This window comes from Geotrypetes seraphini, chromosome 3 (genome assembly GCF_902459505.1).
Source record: "Geotrypetes seraphini chromosome 3, aGeoSer1.1, whole genome shotgun sequence".
NCBI classification, from domain to species: domain Eukaryota; kingdom Metazoa; phylum Chordata; class Amphibia; order Gymnophiona; family Dermophiidae; genus Geotrypetes; species Geotrypetes seraphini.
In genome coordinates this window covers 345,734,631-345,753,909 of record NC_047086.1, presented here as the reverse complement: position 1 = coordinate 345,753,909, position 19,279 = coordinate 345,734,631, and the positions used below count along the sequence as shown (strand labels likewise).

General features: G+C 43.4%; 1 protein-coding gene across 1 annotated transcript in view; it reads right to left on the bottom strand.

Annotated features, from left to right (window-relative positions):
- Nucleotides 1-910: 910 nt before the first annotated feature.
- Nucleotides 911-19,279, bottom strand: part of TRERF1 (transcriptional regulating factor 1) — a 274,217-nt gene continuing 255,848 nt past the window's right edge. Inside the window, 4 exon segments of the mRNA XM_033937927.1 lie at nt 911-2,799; nt 2,994-3,052; nt 3,054-3,071; nt 3,073-3,216. Of these exon segments, the coding sequence (XP_033793818.1) occupies nt 2,514-2,799; nt 2,994-3,052; nt 3,054-3,071; nt 3,073-3,216 (507 nt within the window). The 3' untranslated portion in view covers nt 911-2,513.

Sequence of the window (19,279 nt, the reverse complement as noted above, 5' to 3'; positions counted from 1 at the left end):
TATAGAGCGGACATCCAAATTCGCAAGGGTTCATGTATCTTAAAAGTAGTTTGCAAGTTGTGCATGTAAGTTGTCGCCTGGCACATACTTTGCCTCTTGTGCCATGACACTTACAGAACAGCGCTTGAGGAGAACATTGTCATTTATGTGTTTACGTTCACATATGCCAATGACAGTATTCTGTATACTTAGCAACTTACCCCCAAATTCTAAAAATAGTGCTAAAATTTGTGCACACAAATTTGGACACTTGGCAGTAATTCAACTGAATAATGAGCCAATTAGTGCCAACAACTGGGCACTAACAATTATCAGTGCTAACTGGAATCAATTAAAAGTTATGCATGCATGTTTACGTGCCCAGATACATAAGTAAATTTTACACACGGCCCCATGGAAGGGTCATAAGTACTGTTATAGAATAAAAGGGTTCTGTGCCTAATTTAGGCATGAGGATTTACACCAGGGTTTAGCTGGAGTAAATGACCATGCCAATCACTATTCTATAAATGGCGTCTAACTTTGAGCGCCATTTCTATACTAGCGCTTCATGTTTTTTAGTCAGCGTTGATCTTTCAATGCAACTTATAGAATTTAGTCAATAATTTGTGTATAACCTAGGTGTGCCTTCATAGGCTAGTTCTTAGGGGGAATACTGATGTTTATTCACACGTGCATATGTCTATGTCAGTATTCTGTACATGTATGCACAAAGACCCAAATTCTATATATGGTGCTGATCAGAATGGCACCGTGTGATCGTTTAAAGCAGGGGTAGGGAACTCCGGTCCTCGAGAGCCGTATTCCAGTCGGGTTTTCAGGATTTCCCCAATGAATATGCATTGAAAGCAGTGCATGCAAATAGGTCTCATGCATATTCATTGAGGAAATCCTGAAAACCCGACTGGAATATGGCTCTCGAGGACCGGAGTTCCCTACCCCTGCTTTAAAAGGTACCCGCTATAGAATCATGCTTAGCAGTTATATGTGGAATAACATTTAGGCACACCCATTTGGGCCAAGAAAACCAGGCCTGAATACCTGTACTTACAGGTAAGTTGTAGATGGATGGGCTTATTCTATAACAGTGTGCCTAACTTTTAGGCATGCCCATGTTCCTCCCCAGGCCATGCCCTGTTTTGAGATTCATGCATCATTTTATAGAATGAACCCACAAAGTTCTACGCACAACTTTTAGGCTGAGCGCCAATTAGCATCAATTGCCAATTAGTAGTTCGTTAAACAATTAAATTGTGCATACAAATCAACTAAGTGCACCAATTTGCACATGCAACTTAGAACACTATATACAGAATTTGAGCCATAATGCATACATAAATATAAGCACTCCATTTATAGAATACCTCCTAAAGGCTAAGATGGTGTGGGAGCCATGTTAGTCCACTTTTAAGGTAATAAATACAAATAAAAAGAAATTTGGACTAATTTAATACCATATTTGACAAGCTTTCAAAGGCAATACCATCTTCTTCAGGTCAGAAATGAGCAATAGATGACAAATCCTGATATTTGTCAGGATATTCAGCTCATTTCTGACCTACAGAAGGTGATATTGCCTTTGAAAGCTTGTCATAAAAAGCATTATCTTATTTTTCTTTATTTCACTTTATTACTCCTAATGGCTGAATCTGCCATTTAGATATTGTTGATTTGTGCAGAAAAAAAAAGAAAACTTTAAGGAAAGCTACTTCAAAACGTAAGTGCAATATTCTGAAAGAGGACAGAGTTCAAAGTCTAGAGGAAGTCATTTTGCACCTGGTTCAAGTCTCAACCTAGAACCACTCACTTGTGTCTGGCCCAGTGGCCCCGCATGCTATTCTGCAGTCAATCCACATTTGATCCTGTCTCTGATCCCTCTTCCTCAGACCATACAGGTTAAGAAAAGAAGTGCTGTACAAGAAGCACTCACAGGCCCCTCTGAAAGGAGGATTATCTGATACTACTTCAGTAGTGACAGATGCTGAATATTTCAGAAGAGGCACCATTTGCTCTCATCATTAATTCGGATCAAAAGAGCAAGAAAGTCATTTGTAAAATTGGCTGACTGCATGTCTTTCTCCCAACATGTCTTGCTGGTTCAAAAAATTAGTCCATGCTGACAGAATATCAAAGCATTACTTCCATTCCTTCTGTCACCCATCTGCACGCACCACTGATGGGCTGGAAAGCACCTGCCTCATGGTGCCCAACATCTCAGAAGTTATGCACAATCCACATTCTTAATATTTAGCCCTTACAATAATGCAAAAATATGTTTTTTTTTAAACAGAACTGAACATATAGCTTGGAACAGAAATGAAACATGATCTTCTCTGGCAGTAACTCTTAGACTTGTTCTTACTGAAGCATGACCTGGAGGATACCTTCTAACAGCAGTAATGCATACATATTTCTTCCCCAAATATCAACCTATAGGAAACAAGTGAGCTGATTTTGCCCTGTAATTGGCACATGCCCTGGATGAACTGTACACACCAGTCAAAACTTTTTATTTACAATTCACTGTCATCCTGCAATAAATCTGCATCATTATCATCCAATAGAACATCTAAATCCTGAACTACATCATTAAAGTCATTGTCTATGTGTTTTATATGTTTAATTAGACTCAAGCGATCCACAGGAATCAAACCATGTCCCACTGGCACTGCAGTCCGTGCAATAGTGGCTGCCATTTCTGCTGCAACAGCAGCCTTCTGAGCCTTTTGTCTTTGCAGTTCTTCTTGTTGCCGGTGAGTTTTCATGTGAGCATTTCGACTTTTAATCTTGAAAAAGATCCTAAATTTTCAGTGAGAAAATAGTTACCTCAGATGAAACACATTCTGTATTTATATTTACAGTGAAAAATATATACCACTGAACTCAGCCCTCAAGATCAATTTTATAGTCTATATAAAGTTCTGTTCACAATTACTGATTCACCTCTTCCCATTACATACAAGTGTAAACTTGAATAATAAATTATTTCTTACTTGCCACACTCTTTACATGGAAAAATTGTGGTAGGATCATTCTCACCACTGGTCGTACTAATGGGCAGGGGAGCTTTTAAACAGAGCTGTATTCACTCTGTGCACCAGTTTTGTTCTTAGCAGCAGAAATCACTGAACTTGTTTTTGTTGCTGTACTTGTCACTGTACTTGTCCCACCATGAATACGGGCATGGCCATTCAAAGCCTGTCTGGAGTTGAAAACCTGAGGCAGATATAAAGAAAGATTAGGTTCTTAACTCGCTAATCTTCTTTCTTGTAGATAGGTCTGGTGGTCCTGAACATTAGGATTTTGCGTCTGAACCCGCAAGTTGCTTGCAGAATGTGGTCAATCATCTTTTGAACCTCACCTTCCCAGGGAGCTGCTCCTGCCCCCTCAGTTTATATAAAAGCAAATCAAGTAGCACTGTAATGGACAGACATAAACTGGAAAGAGAGAAATGGGGGAAAATCTCTGACACTACAATTCTATTTATTAACCTTATAACATTCAAGTAACGGATCAAAACAGATACAAAAACTCTGCAACCAGCACTCATAGCTACTCACATGTTCTGCTTTCAAGCAGAGACTTAAACCAGACTTTACTTTCTTGAGTGTTTTCCTTATATATATATCAGTTCATTCTGAAAGAAAAAATTCTTCAAATTTGGACTGAATTTAAGGCAGAAGGCAGGCAAAGCCCATTTACAGGGCAGGGCTTCAGAACCAGTAGACACATCTACAAGAAAGAAGATAATCAAGGTAAAAACCTTTCTTTCTTATGCAATGTGTCTAGAGGTCCTGAACGCTATGGATGTGCCAAAGCAGTCCCCCGAGTCTTGTACGGGCCCGCTAAGCCTGCCTTCAAAATGGAGGATCCGAAAGCATTGTCTTTCCTAGTTATTACATCCACCCTATAGAGCCTGGTAAAGGTATGAGGGGTAGACCAAGGAGCTGCTCTGCAGATTTTCTTGGGCAAAACCACCCAAACCTCCACCTATGAAATAGCAACATCTATGGTGGAATGTGCTTTCAATGTGATCGGTGGCTTCTTACCGCAGTCCACATACGAGGAGGTAATTGCCATTTGAATTTATCTGGAAATTGAGGTCTTAGACACCAGCCTTCCTTTCTTGGTATGACTGGTCAGAACAAAAAGGTGATCTGATATGCGAAACTCATTGGTAACTTCGAGGTACTGGAACAGCACTCACTTGACATTCAGTAAATGCAATGCTTTATCCTTTTTTAGGCCCCATAAGGTGAAAAGCAGGCAAATGGACTTTCCTGATTGATGTGGAAGGCCAAGACTACTTTTAGGTAAGAAGGATGGAACTGTGCGCAAGGAGAGCTCTGTTTCCGTAAACTTAAGGAACTTAAGGTTCCCTGTAGAACAGAGTTTGTAACTCGGAAACTCATCTTGTTGACATAATCGCCACCAGAAACACTGTCTTGACTGTAAGATCCAGAAGGGAAACCTCCCATAAGGGCTCGTATAGAGCTCTACTGAGACCTTGTAATATGGTATTAAGATTCCAGGAAGGGAAAGGGAGATGTTCCGGAGGGTGCAACCAAAGAGCCCCTTTAATGAGCCAGGTGACTTCTGGCTGAAAGGCCAGAGAGCCTCTTTCCCCCTGAACTTGAAAACAGGAGAGGGATGCTATCTGCACCTTCAGTGATCCAATTGACATACCCTTCTGAAGTGCCTCTTGCAAAAAGTCCAGGACTACCAAAATCAGAGCTCGTAAGGGCTTTACATCATCCTCAGCACACCAGTGCTGAAAGGACTTCCAGGCCTTGGCATAGGCTGCTACTGTTAATTTTTTTCTTAGCTTTAAGCAGAGTTAAAACAACCATATCTTGTTTGTCAGTACCACCCATTCAAGAGCCATGCCATAAGTCTAAAGTGTTCTAGATTCTCATAGGGACTGGTTCCCAAGTGAGAAGATCCACTTGGACTGGCAGTCTGAGGCCTTCATCCCTCTGGAGGTGAACAAGGTCCGCATACCATGGTCTGCGGGGTCAATCAGGTGCCACTAAGACTACCAACTTTGGATGACTCGCAATCCTGTGAATGACTCCCCCTAGAATTGGCCACAGGGATAACAAGTACAAGAACCCTTTCTACTACTACTATTTATTATTTCTAAAGTGCTACGAGATGAATGCAGTGCTGTACGTTAAACAAGCAAAGAGACGGTCCCTGCTCTAAAGAGCTTTACAATTTATAAAATGGCAGACAGAGGATAAAGGTGAATTTATACATGATACTTAGGTGGGAATTACAAGAGACTTAAGAGGATGAGGGGATAGGGTATTAAGAGGGAATGACAACAGATAAGGGTGCTTTACAAGTTGAGACGAAAACAAGAGAATTGACCCAATAATCTCCACAGACAAATCCAAGAAGAAACAAAAAACAATGTGGAGAAATGATGTTACTAAGATGGACTTTATTAATATTAAAATAATATTAAAACTTGGCAAACCACATAAAAACCTCTAGGACGCAGTCCGCTGAAAAGCTTTGGACCCCTGGACCCAACATAGTCCATGTTTCGATAGAATGTCTTCTTCAGGGGTCCATATGGTAAAGATACTTGGATAAAAATGCCAGTTGAAAATAGTAACATAGTAGATGACGGCAGATAAGACCCGAATGGTCCATCCAGTCTGCCCAACCTGATTCAATTTAAATTTTTTTTTTTATTTTAAATTTTTTTCTTAGCTATTTCTGGTGCAAGAATCCAAAGCTTTACCCGGTACTGTGCTTGGGTTCCAACTGCCAAAATCTCTGTTAAGACTTACTCCAGCCCATCTACACCCTCCCAGCCATTGAAGCCCTCCCCTGCCCATCCTCCACCAAACAGCCATACACAGACACAGACCGTGCAAGTCTGCCCAGTAACTGGCCTAGTTCAATATTTAATATTATTTTCTTGATTCTAAATCTTCTGTGTTCAACCCACGCTTCTTTGAACTCAGTCACAGTTTTACTCTCCACCACCTCTCTCGGGAGCGCATTCCAGGCATCCACTACCCTCTCCGTAATAGTAGAATTTCCTAACATTGCCCCTGAATCTACCACCCCTCAACCCTCAAATTATGTCCTCTGGTTTTATCATTTCCTTTCTCTGGAAAAGATTTTGTTCTACGTAATACCCTTTAAGTATTTGAACGTCTGAATCATATCTCCCCTGTCTCTCCTTTCCTCTAGGGTATACATATTCAGGGCTTCCAGTCTCTCCTCATACGTCTTCTGGCGCAAGCCTCCTATCATTTTCGTCGCCCTCCTCTGGACCGCCTCAAGTCTTCTTACGTCTTTCGCCAGATACGGTCTCCAAAACTGAACACAATACTCCAAGTGGGGCCTCACCAATGACCTGTACAGGGGCATCAACACCTTCTTCCTTCTACTGACTACGCCTCTCTTTATACAGCCCAGCATCCTGATCTGTAAAAGCTGTGTGCAAGACATAGGCTCAAAAAGCTGAGTGGCAGGGTAGGACTTAAATGCAGCTTCAAAAAAGTGGGATTTCAGCCTGGACTTAAGACTACAAGAGTCGGAACTTGACGAATTGAGTCAGGTAGGTTGTTCCAGGCATAAGGCGTAGCAAGGTAGAAGGAACAGAGTCATCAGTAGAGGAGAAAGGTATCGACAAGAGAGACTCATTCAACGAGCAGAGTTGCCAGGGCAGAGTATAGGGAGACACACACTTATAGGTCAGAAAGAGGAGTTTGAATTGTATGTGGAAATGAACATGGAGCCAGTAAAGCGACTTGAGGAGAGGGGTAAGGTGACCATGATGACACTGGTGGAATATGAGGTGTGCAGCAGAAATCTGAACAGATTGAAAGGGAGAAAGAAGGCTTAACAGAAGTCCCATAAAAAGCAAGTTGCAGTAGTCCAGGTGAGAGGTGATGAGAGCGTGAGTGAGGTCTTGGCAGCATGCTCAGAAATGAAAGATCGGATTTTAGCACTGTTGTACAGAAAGAAACGACAAGTTTTGGTGGTCTGTTGGCTATGCAAAAATATGAATCAAAGATGACTCCGAGGTTGCGAGCCAACGAGACAAGGAGAATGAGAGCGTTATCCACTGAATTAGAGAATAGAGGAAAGGGAGAGGCAGGTTTAGGAGGAAAGATAAGGAATTCAGTCTTGGTCATATTTAATTCTAGATGATGACAAGACATCTAGATAGCAACGTTAGATAAGCAGGCTGATACTTGGGCATGGATTTCCGTAGAAATTTCAGGTGTAGAGAGCTAGATTTATGAATCGTCAACATAGAGGTGGTACTGGAAGCCATGGGAAGAGATTAGGGCACCAAGAGAAGAAGTGTAGATGGAGAAAAGAAGAGGTCTCAGGACAGAGCTCTGAGGTACGCCAACCAATAGTGGGATGGTGGTGAAGGAGAATCCTCCAGAGCTTATGCTAAAAGTGCGACGAGAAAGACAGGAAGAAAACTATGAGATAACAGAGCTCTAAAACCTAAACGAGGATAACATTTTGATGAGTAGGCAGTGATCTATGTATCAAAGGCTGCAGACATATCAAGGACAGAGGACAGAGTAGAGGCTTTTGGATTTGACCAGGATTTGGATTAATGCATACAGACCTGTGCTTTTTGGCTTGTATTTTTGGCTGTAAAAGTGATCCATCTTTGTTTACATCCAAGGCCATCAGATCCATCTATGGTCGTCCCCACCGCCGAACTATGGAGGTGAACGCCTGGGGGGAAAAAGACCATTCCCCCGGGTCAAGAGTCTTGATGATGGCTTGCATATTTTCCACTTCTGCTACATGTGTGGCTGAGAGACCCTGCAACTAAGCTTCTGCCCACCGAAAGAAGAGTTGAGCTTCTAGGCATAACTGGGCATGTCTGGTGCCTCCTTGCCTGTTGACAAAGGCTAATGCTGTCGCATTGTTAGATAAGACCCTGACTACCTTGCCTTCCAGAGACTTCTCCGGTGCCTGAAGTGCTACTCTAATGGTTCCGAGTTATAGTCGATATATGGACCGCTTTTGCTGAGCCAGTGTCCAACAACTTTGAACTGGGTGTCTGCTGCAATGACACCCCCCCCCCAACCATAAAGGCTGACATCAAGTCATTAGAATCTCCCAGAAGGAAATTTGGAGAGGCATGCCCCTTGAGAGGGCAGCCAACTGCAGCAACCATCGCATTCTGCTCTTTGCATATAAATCTCTAATGTAATGTAACCAGGAAAGCAGTTGCTGAAGCAAGGCAATCTGAGGAGACTATCAAGAGAGGAGAGCCTTGGAGAGGCCTCACGTACGCTCTTGCCCAAGGGACCATCTCTATGGCTGCCACCATTGAACCCCAGGACCTGCAGATAATGCCACGCTATGGGAATTGGACTCTGTACCAGGTCCAAAATCTGCTTCCGGAGCTTCAGTCTGCGTGGCTCAAGGTCATGTCGAACAAAACTCCTATGTATTCCAGGTACTGGGGCAGCTCCAGCTGGCTGTTCTTGATCCATCTCAAGTCCTGGAGGAGTTGGACCACTATTGATACTGCCAGTTTGCCTTTCTCTTTGGACAGGACTCTGATTAGCCAATCATCCAAATATGGGTACACCTGGATCCCTGCCTTGCAGAGGTGTACTGCCACCACCACCACCACCACCATCACCTTGGTAAAAGTGTGAGGTGCCGTCATGAGACTGAAGGGGGAGCACCGAGAACTGGAAATGCTGCTCCAGCACATGAAACCGGAAGTACTTTCTGTGGACCTGAAACATGAGAATGTGGAGATAGCCCTCTGTCAAATTGAGGAAGGCAAGAAACTCCCCTGATGCTACTGCTGCTATGACTGACCAAGGTCTCTATGCGAAAATGCGGCATTTTCAGCGCAGCATTGACCAATGAAGTCCAGAATTGGTCTCCAGTTGTCTGAGCCTTTCTTTGGCACAATGAAGTATATGGAGTATCTACCCAAGCCCGATTCTTCATCCAATACCGGCTCTATGGCACGAAGATCCAGTAGCCTTTGTACCATTGCCTGGACTCTGAGGGCTCTCTCCGGCCAAGGGGGCACAAAACTTAATTTTGTAATCTTCTTGAATAACTTCTAGGACCAAACAATCTATACCTAACTGAGCCCAGACCGACCAAAAGGCCGACAGCTTGTGTTTCTTGGAGGCTGAGGAGGGACGAGAGCCAGAGGCTTGCTGTCTCCTACCCCCCACTGAACCTCTTCCATGACCACTGACAAGACCCTCTGTATCATTTGGCCTCCCGCGTAAGGATGGAATCCTTGAGAGCCTCAAAAATTCCCATGTCTTGCATCCCAAGTTGTCTGGGGTCTGCTGTCGAGCAAGGCCTAAGGGTGATGGTCTAACACTGGCCATCAGGCCATCCAGACTGTTGCCAAATAGCATAAACCCTTGAAAGTAAAACCTGCTCAGAGATGTTTTAGAGGCTAAATCTCCTGCCCACTGTCTGATCCAGAGCATCTGCTGGGTGGAGATAACATAGGCTGACACCTTGCTCATAACTCTGATATCATACAGAGCATCCATTACATAATCCACCCCAGATAAGAGCATTTGGAGATCTTAGTCATCCTCTGAGGCCAGGACTTGAGACCGATGGCTGTGGCAAACACATGCCACAAAGGAAGCTGCAGCTTCTGCCTTATAAAATGCTTTGTGATTCTTTGGAAACTTCGAACCATTAAAAAATATTTTGACTTAGCATCTTTTAGGTTAGTGGTTCAGTCTTCAATTCTATCTGTCCTTGATTACTGCAATATCATCTACCTGGCATCTTATAAGAAAATCTTAAATTGAATACGAGTAATAGAAAACACGGCGGTGGGCTTGATTTTTGGGCTAAAAAAATGTGACCATGTGAGTCCTTTCTATCAACGGCTTCATTGGTTGCTATTTGAGGCAAGAACTTTGTTTAAATTTGGTTGCATTTGCTTTAAAGCTCTGTTTGGTCTGGCTCCAGGATACCCATCCTCCTAATTTAAGTTACAAAAGTCTAACAAAAATACCCAAAATAATTATATGTTTATGTATCCATCTTTAAAAGCTTGTCATTATAAGAGATTTCTGGACAAGACTTTTGCATTTCAGTTAGGAAAAATGAATTCCTAGTTAAGTATTCTGATTCCTCAAGCACAATCATATTATGCTTTTAGGAAATTATTAAAAACTTATCTGTTTGATAAGTTTGTAACTTGAATATTGTTGTATCTTTGCTTATATGTATATTTCACTGATTGTACAGTCCTTCTTTGATGTGAACCGCCTGGAACTTATGGTTGGGCGGTATACAAGAATAAAGATTATTATTATTATTAATCCCTAGGGCCAAAGCTTCAAACTGCCACTTTACAGTCCTGAGTATCCTATAACATCACACCTCCTTCACTAAGCAAGGAGGTTTGTTACATTACATTACATTAGAGATTTCTATTCTGCCATTACCTTGCGGTTCAAGGCGGATTACAAAAGAATTATAGATGGGGGTTACAATGGAAGATTATTTGTCATTTCTAGAGAGGTAAAGAGAAGTCCGGTAGTTTTAGTTTGGCGGGAAGATGGAGGAACGACAGTAAGTGTGATGTTAGGTCTGTTTCAGGAATTTCTTGAAGAGTATAGTTTTTATTTCTTTTCTGAACATCTTGTAGTCAGTAGATTGGAGATTTGTTTGGTGACCTGCGCTACCAGCGAATCCACCTTTGGCTAAACAAACAGCTACTGGAAATCTTGATGATCGTGTTAGTCACCCACTGGTCCATGACCAGCTTTGTGATGTCAGAATGCAAGGGAAAGAACATGGTCGAAGCAACTAAGCTGCTCATAACTGAGCATTGCAGGGAGGGGACTGGAGGAACTTCCAGCTTCAATTCTTGTAAAAGGTAGAAATAATGCCCAAGAGAGTAGAGGTTTTGAACATTTGGCATACCATGGGGTCATCCCCCTGGTCCAGGACCACTACCACTAGATCACTGCTCTCATGCAGAGAATCTGCATTCTGGGACAATAGTTGCATGGAATTGGACTTTCCATCCTCCCAGTCTATGGTAGACTGAACCTCCTGGTCCAACTCTGTGTGCTTGTCTGGTCGAGGAGCATGCTGAGGAGAGATCTCTGCGCCACTACCTCCATCACGCTAAACGCATATGCTGAGGATCCTCGGCAGTTCAAATAGGCATTCCATATAAGGCTTGCAAAATCCAGGGTAAAGCCTTGTACTGTGGTTCTCAATGACCCCTGCAGGGACCCTCTGCTGGTCCTCCTGGGCTCCTGCATATCTGTGCTTGGCCAATGCACCTTCGGAGGGCTCTGGAAAGGATCTCTTCCCTTGGGAATGCACCTCCTATGAATCCCCAGCCCTGGAGGCTGAACTCAAGGCTTCTGCCCCTTCCCTGCGCACTCCATCACACGTGGTACATGGATGCTTCTTGGTCGGCCATCAAGCATAAACCTAGCATGATATAGGTGTAGAAAACCCCGAGATGTCCATCCTTGTTGATTTTAAGCAAAATAAAGGGGTTTGGAGGCAGAAAAAAAGATTGTTTAAAATCCAAGATGGCCACTGCCAGAAAAATTGCACCAACAGCAGCCCGTGGGGACTTCCCTTTAGTACAAACATTACAGGGCAAGGAGTTTTAGAGGTGGGGGACCTTTGCTCTGGCTGCAGAAACTTTTAAATTTCAGTTTTGGAGACCCACCTCGATTTTCCCCATAGCCTTAATCACTATGCATACCTGCTTCATCTCAGGAATGCATCTGGGATAAATGGAGAACTCTGCCTCACAGATTTGCCAGACAAACTTGGTCTTCGGGCTGCCAGTCGGACTGAGCCTCAACCCCAGGAATACCTTGTGCTGTGAAGGGAGAGAGGACCATGCAGTCAGCCCATTATTAATCCTGGCCAGACTGGGAAGGAGCCAAACAGCCTTCACTCAAGTTCCTGATAAATCAGAGATGTGAGCAGCTATGCAAAGGATGGCCCCTGAGCTCAAAAAATACAAAAGCAGGCTGGCTAGCTAGGTGTCCCCGAGGGCTGATCCTGCTTGCAGCAGACTTCTGCAGTGCGAGTCTATGTCTTCTCTCAGGCAGAGGTCCCACAAGTGGGAACCTCTGGGCACAGAGCTTCCGACTGAACACTTAGAAAAATACCCAGAAATAATAAAACCGCAGAGCAGAATCTCATCTGAGCAACTTGCTTGCAGAAAAAAACTGAGGAGGCAGGAGCAGCTCCCTGGGAAGGAAGTGGAGTTCAAAAGATGATTAATAGCATTCTGCAAGCAAATTGCAGGTTCCAATGCAAAACCCTAGCATTCAGGACTACTAGACATATTGCACTAGAAAAAGACATTGTACAAACAAAAACCAATAAGACCTCAAATATCCTTCATAAATGGGCAGCTTCATTTTAGACAGATCGTAGAAGTAGGAATTTGAGATATTCAGGTCAGTGCATCTCAAATTTCACCAGTAGTGTATTTTAGAACAGAATCTGTTGACAATCGAGTCTGTTCTAAATATAGAAGAAATGGGCAATTATGTGCTGGGTGTTCAAAACCAGCACATATCCAATTAAGATGTACAATGGCAATATAACAGTTTACGTGCCAGCATTGGTTATTATCCTGATGCTGCGACAGTGGCAGTTGGACATTTGGAAGGGACAAAAAAAACCACCAAACACTGGGGAATTAAGGGGGTAACTCCCATATCCCTCTAGTGGCATTCTGCTAATTAGCAGCTGTTTCCTCCAATCCTAAAAATGCTTAATAGCAGGAGTAGCTTCTGATTTAATCTTTTGAGACATTTAGGGTCAGATTTGGTAAATGGCACCCAAACTGAGGCGCCATTAAGATCTGCACTGTGTCAATTCTATAAATGTTGCTCAGTGCTAAGCAACCTTTATAGAATAGACCTTAGTGTGGATTTCTGTGCCCAACTTTGGAAATGAGAATTTATGCCTGCCAAACCTCATGCCTAACTGGTGGCAGTTGGGCACCTAAATGTGAGTATTCTATAAAATGGCACTTAATTTCTGGAAATGCCCTTAATCCTCCCATAGCCATACCCTCGATTTGAGTGCCATATTTAGGTGCACGTTATGGGGCAGATAGTGCATGTAACTCTAAATTACTGCCAATTAAGTACCAATTTACTCCCAACAATTGTTGGCACTTGACTTAATTAGTTTACGTGCACATCTGGAACCCATGCCAAATTTGGGTGACTTCTATAAAATCTGGGGGATATACGCCTTCTGAAATGGCGAATAAACATCTGTGAATTTGCTATACCCTTTTTTTTGGCCAAAGCAGGCCCAGATCATGCCTCCTTGAAATCTACATGCATATCCCAGCTTTGTAAAATGGGGACTTAAACATTTGTCTTGCACAAATGTCTAAGTGATGGTTTATGCTCATATCATGTAAGACTAGGGCTTGTGAAATGAGGGCCAACATTATATAACTGGTTTGATTTATGCCTTCCACTTTGCCTGTTACATATAAATTCTAGACTCAAAAGTGCTGAATTCCTCTACATGGAAGAGGTTATGATTGCCTAGAACATCCCCATTCTGACATAAAGCTATATGCAAGGAAGCCAGACATAGTGGTTAAAAGTAAACTCCACCAGCAGAATGGAATTGATCATGGAGGTGTCAGGTCCAAGTGATTACTCTGAACAGTGTGGAGAGAAAAGATCTTGAACTACCATAAAAGGCAGCATGAAACCAAGAAAGTGTTTCAGAAAGGTACAGAAATATTTCTCATTCTTTTGTGAGCCACAGGATTGATTAAAAGAAAGGAAGTTCTCTTTGGTATGATGCAAGTACTACAGTGAGCATTAGCAGTAATTTTGAGAGAGTTAGATCATACTCTGGCTTGGAAGTGAGGTTCATTACTATCAAGGTATACAGAAAACTAACTCATTTTGCCCCCAGAGTGTGAAAATGGTTGAATGAGTTACTCTCAATGATAATAAACCCAAAGCACTGACAAAGTAGTGGGGAACAAGCATAGCAAAGGGGGGGAGGGGTGTTAGACTGCCCTGGCTGCCATCTTAGCAGGGGTGCTGGCACCTCTCCCCCCACCTAGCTCTTCAAAATCTTTGCTGGCAGTGAGCAGCATCTCTAAGCTGCTGCTCACGCTGGCCTCACATCTCCTTCTGACAGAGGGAGAGCTGAGACCAGGGTGAGCAGTAGCTAGGAGATGCTGCTCGCTGCCAGCAAAGATTTTGAAGAGGTACATGGGGGAGGGGAGTGCAAAGCACAACATTGCCAGATTGAGCACTAAGTAAGCTTAGTAGCCCTATAGAAATGATTAATAGTAGTAGTAATAGTGCCACTGCTCTGGCTGCCTCCCTCCCTCACTATACCACTGTTGGGGGAAGATGTATACCGTATTTTTTGCTCCATAAGATGCACTTTTTCCACCCCCAAAAAGGGGGTGGAAATAGGGGTGCGTCTTAAGAACATAAGAATTGCCGCTGCAGGGTCAGACCAGTGGTCCATCGTGCCCAGCAGTCTGCTCACGCGGCGGCCCCCAGTGCTTTAAATGAGTCCAGCCTCACCTGCGTACTTTCCAGTTTAGCAGGAACTTGTCCAACTTTATCTTGAATCCCTGGAGGGTGTTTTCCCCTATAACAGACTCCGGAAGAGCGTTCTAGTTTTCTACCACTCTCTGGGTGAAGAAGAATTTCCTTACGTTTGTACGGAATCTATCCCCTTTCAACTTGGAGAGGGTGAACAATCTGTCTTTATCTGCTAAGTCTATTCCCTTCAGTATTTTGAATGTTTCGATCATGTCCCTTCTCAGTCTCCTCTTTTCAAGGGAGAAGAAGCACAGTTTCTCCAATCTCTCACTATACGGCAACTCCACCAGCCCCTTAACCATTTTAGTCGCTCTTCTTTGGACCCTTTCGAGTAGTACCATGTCCTTCTTCATGTATGGCGACCAGTGCTAGACGCAGTACTCCAGGTGAGGGTGCACCATGGCCCAGTACAGCGGTATGATAACCTTCTCCGATCTGTTCGTGATCCCCTTCTTTATCATTCCTAGCATTCTGTTCACACTTTTCGCCGTCCCGCAAGAACTGACAGGCATGCATTCGGAGTGCAGCGAGGGACCAAGCAGGCATGCAAAAAGCGCATGCCTGCCTTGTGCACCACTGTGCCTGTGCCGCTGCCGGAAGAGAGCAGGGGAACCGAGGCAGGAGCGAGGAAAGTGCACTGGACCGCCAGGACGGGGAAAAAGGTATTGGGGGGAGGAGGGTGCCTGCCTTTGCTTTGGGGCGGGCTGGCTGGCTTGGGACTGCCTGGCTGGTTTGGGGCTAGGAGCTGGCTGCCACTACACGTACTTACCATTAGACGTGCCCAACACTAGACGTGCCCTGTACCCTGTCCCAGCCTACCACTAGACCACCAGAGGGGGGGGGGGGGGACAGGGTACAGGGCACACCATATGGTTCAGAATTTTTTTTTTGGTTTTTCCTCCTCTACAGGTGGGTGTATCTTATGGTCAGGTGCATCTTATGGAGTGAAAAATACGGTATTTGTTCTGTGACTATACGAGGGGAATTCAATAATTTATCTACCTCAGTAGAAAATAAAAGTTTTCAAAAACCTTGTTTTATTATTCAGTATAGTCCCTTAATAACTACATACACTTTATCCACGTTTCCTGCAATTACTTTAATCCTTTTGAAAAGAATTCTGTATGACCTTCAAACCAGTATGTCACAGCTTCCTTTATGTCTTCATCACTTAAAAACTGTTGTCCACGGAGAAATTGCTTCAAAACTCAAAACAGGAAATAATCCGAGAGAACCTGGTCAGGACTGTAGGGTGAATGGTTCAGCTGCTGAAACTCACATTCTTGGATGGCAGCCTGTGATTGTCGTGACATGTGCACTGGCCCACTGTCGTGAAGAAGCAACATGCCTGCTGTGAGTTTTCCTCATCTTTTCTCCTCGATTGACTCCTGCAAAGTGATCATTGTGTTGGCGTAACTCTCCCTGGTCATCTTATGTGGCATGAACTTCAGAAGCAAAAGCTCTTCATCATCCCAGAAGACAGCTGCCATGTCTTTGCCTGCAGATTTTTTTGCCTTGAACTTTTTGGGGGTGGGGCAAGACTTGTGCTTCCACTGCATTGACTCCATTTTGGACTCAGGATCTCTGTGATAGACCCAAGTCTCATCTCCAGTCTCCAAACGATGAAAAAAAATTCACTTGGGCTTCAGAAAGCATCTTCAAGTTCTCCTGACAGCACTGGAGTTTCACCTTCTAACATGGTGTAGGCATTCTTGGAACACATCTTGCACTAATCTTGGACATGCCTAACCTTTCATGAATTATTTTCCAAACTGTACCTAGCAAGATGACCATTTCTTCAGCTATTTGGGAAATCTTAATTTGTCTGACAAAATTAAATCCTCAACTTCCTTGCACATTTCTTTGGAAGTTGCTTCCACAGGTCATCTTCAATGGACTCTCTACCCCACTCAAACTGCTTGCTCCAAAAGTTTACTTTGTAGGGTAATGAGGCAGACTCACCATAAACTGCAGTCATGCATTCATGGATCTTCTTTGGCTTTTTCCCTTTTGTGAGAAATTTTATCACTAAACGGTTCTCCAAATCTAGCAGTTTCTTACTTAATTCACACGTGGACTCTCCTAACATCCTGTCTCTTGGAATGTTAAGACTCGTACTGAGCCGCAACTGTGCATGAGTAACCTTGAGACAATTCACAACCTGCACAGACTTGTTTCAACATGTTTGCTACTTTCTTTCATACTCAGGTAGATTAATTTTTGAACACCCCTCGTACAGACAATTCTGCTTCAAGAGCTGCCAGCCTGGCATATTTCAAGAGTAACAAGTTCATCAGAATTACCTATCTTAAAAGGAGAAAGATATAGACTCAAAGCATGGATATGAATATAACATTCTAGGCAGCGTGTCACTGGTTATATACAAGTTTACCACTAGAGGGAACTCAAGAGAACAAACGTGAGCTCTAAAAGGACATGCTAATGTGCAGATGTAGTCCTTCAGAGTCCTGAACAGATAGGAAGTAAGCTCAGACTGGAAATGTGCAGTTTCAAAAATGTAGTGAGAAAACAGCAGGTGAAGGTAATTGAACACCAGAAGATTGTTGGTAAAGGTGCTGAAAAGCCAGACTGCTTGGTGGCGGGAGGGGCAGAAGCAGAGAGGGTGGGAGGTGCCCCCCAGCGCAGTGTCCCCTCCCTCACCCTCTTCTCCACCCCCTCCTTCTGCGTGCGGTCCCCTTCCCTTCCCCCGTACCTGTTTAGCTTCCCAGCGTGAGGAGCATCTCTAACTTGCTGCCCACACCAGCGTCAGCTCTCCCTCTGTCACTTCCTATTGGTGGGACCCAGAAGTAACGTCAAAGGGGAGCACCGAGGCCAGCATGAGCAACTACTGATTTCGCCAGCAAGAGCTAGAAATATGGTGGTGGGGAATTGAAGGCGCACGTGTGTGGTGGTGGCGAAGAAGGAATGAGCGGGGGGCAGAGAGGAGGAGAGATGCTGGTGCTCCCATCAAGATGGCACCTGGGATAGTCCACCCTCCCCACGCCACTGGGCAGAAGGTCAAATCAGGAGGAACACAGAGGAAGTATACTGGAATTAGTTTTCAGAACCTGAAGGGAGGTAGAAGCTTGATGGAAAAAAAAGCTGTTACTTAGATGGCAAATTAAAGCCATATAGAATCTAGTCCATACCATGGAGCAGTGTTTCTCAACTCAGTCCTGGAATAACCCCTTGCCAGTCAGGTTTTTAGGCTATCCACAGTGAATATGCATGAAAGAAATTTGCATATAACAATCACCATATGCATATTCATTGTGGATATCCTGAAAATCTGACTGGCAAGAGGGTACTCCGGGACCGAGTTGAGAAACACTGCCATAGAGGGTCAGAATAGCTGTTATTAGGGAATTGCATTGCTTGTTTATAACTGCACTTAGGATTGAGTTGTGCAAAGCTGTTCTATTTTAGTCATGCAAATTGCTAATTAGAAGCCCACGGTGACGCAGCCACCTAAATTCTAAATAAAACATGTAAACGTTAGACCAGTGCCCTGCCTCATCTGTGAAAATTAGGTTATGAATTCATAACTCAGAAAGCAGGAATCAGTCTCTGACAAGTGCTATTATAATACTCGGACTAGAGAATGACATGGGGACAACGTCTGGCCATCCCTGCAAGCTCTATCCTCATTCCCACTCCGTCCCCACAGGCTCTGTCTCTGTTTCTGCCCCATCAGCTCTGTCCCCATCCCCATGGATTCTGTCCTTATTTGCGCAAACCTCAAACACTTATGATTTTATATTTAAATCTTTTTATTAAAGTATAAAAAGGGACAATATTCTGTACAACTATTTATATATCACAAATAGGGCCTTCCATTTTGATCTGATTTTGGTACAACCTTCCCAAAAATTCAGTTGCCTAAGTTTTACCATCATCTGGGAAGTTAACTGAACATGGGTGTGGAAGAGAACTGTGTAGTGGATGAACAAGAAAATAAATATCTATTAAATGTTGGAAATGCTCCTTGATGCCAGCAATGATGGATGAATCTGTTGTAGTAATAGTAAGATGCTTCAGCAGCTGGGCACATAATGGAAGGATACTACAGATGGTAGGAGTCTGATCAGCAGAACAAGACACAAATAATGTCATTTAAATCCAAAAGCAGCTACTGCAGTTTTTTTACTCATTGAATTTAATTGTCAATTGTCTAAGATGTGTTAAGTTTTTACATATTGAAACTAGTTTTTAGAGAATGACTCGGGGACAAAGTTTGTCCCTGCCTCTGTGAGCTTTGTGTCCGTCCCATCCCTGCTGTTAACCGTGGGTACCTGTCCCCATGTCATTCTCAAACTTGGACCTCAGTGGCTGTTGCAGTACATATACTGTCATGTTGGCATGTACAAAGAGTTTGGAACTTAACAGTTAAAATAGATCTGGTATATTATTTGAATAGTTAGTTTTATTTTTTCATCAGCTGTTTTGATTTCTGTTATCTCCTTGTATCCTTTTTTGTGTGTAATGGTTTCCCTGATTGGCCTACTCTCTTCTTATGTCAGATTTCTTTACTTTTGTGTGGGGAGGCTAAGACTGGTGTTTTCATATCTTAGGGCTTAATGAAGAATTTAAGCACACAATTAATTACGTTGTCTTCCTTATCTTGCATATCTAAAGGACCAGCAGCACAAAGAAGAGATAGTGTGCTTTGGGTATGGCAAGTCTATCAC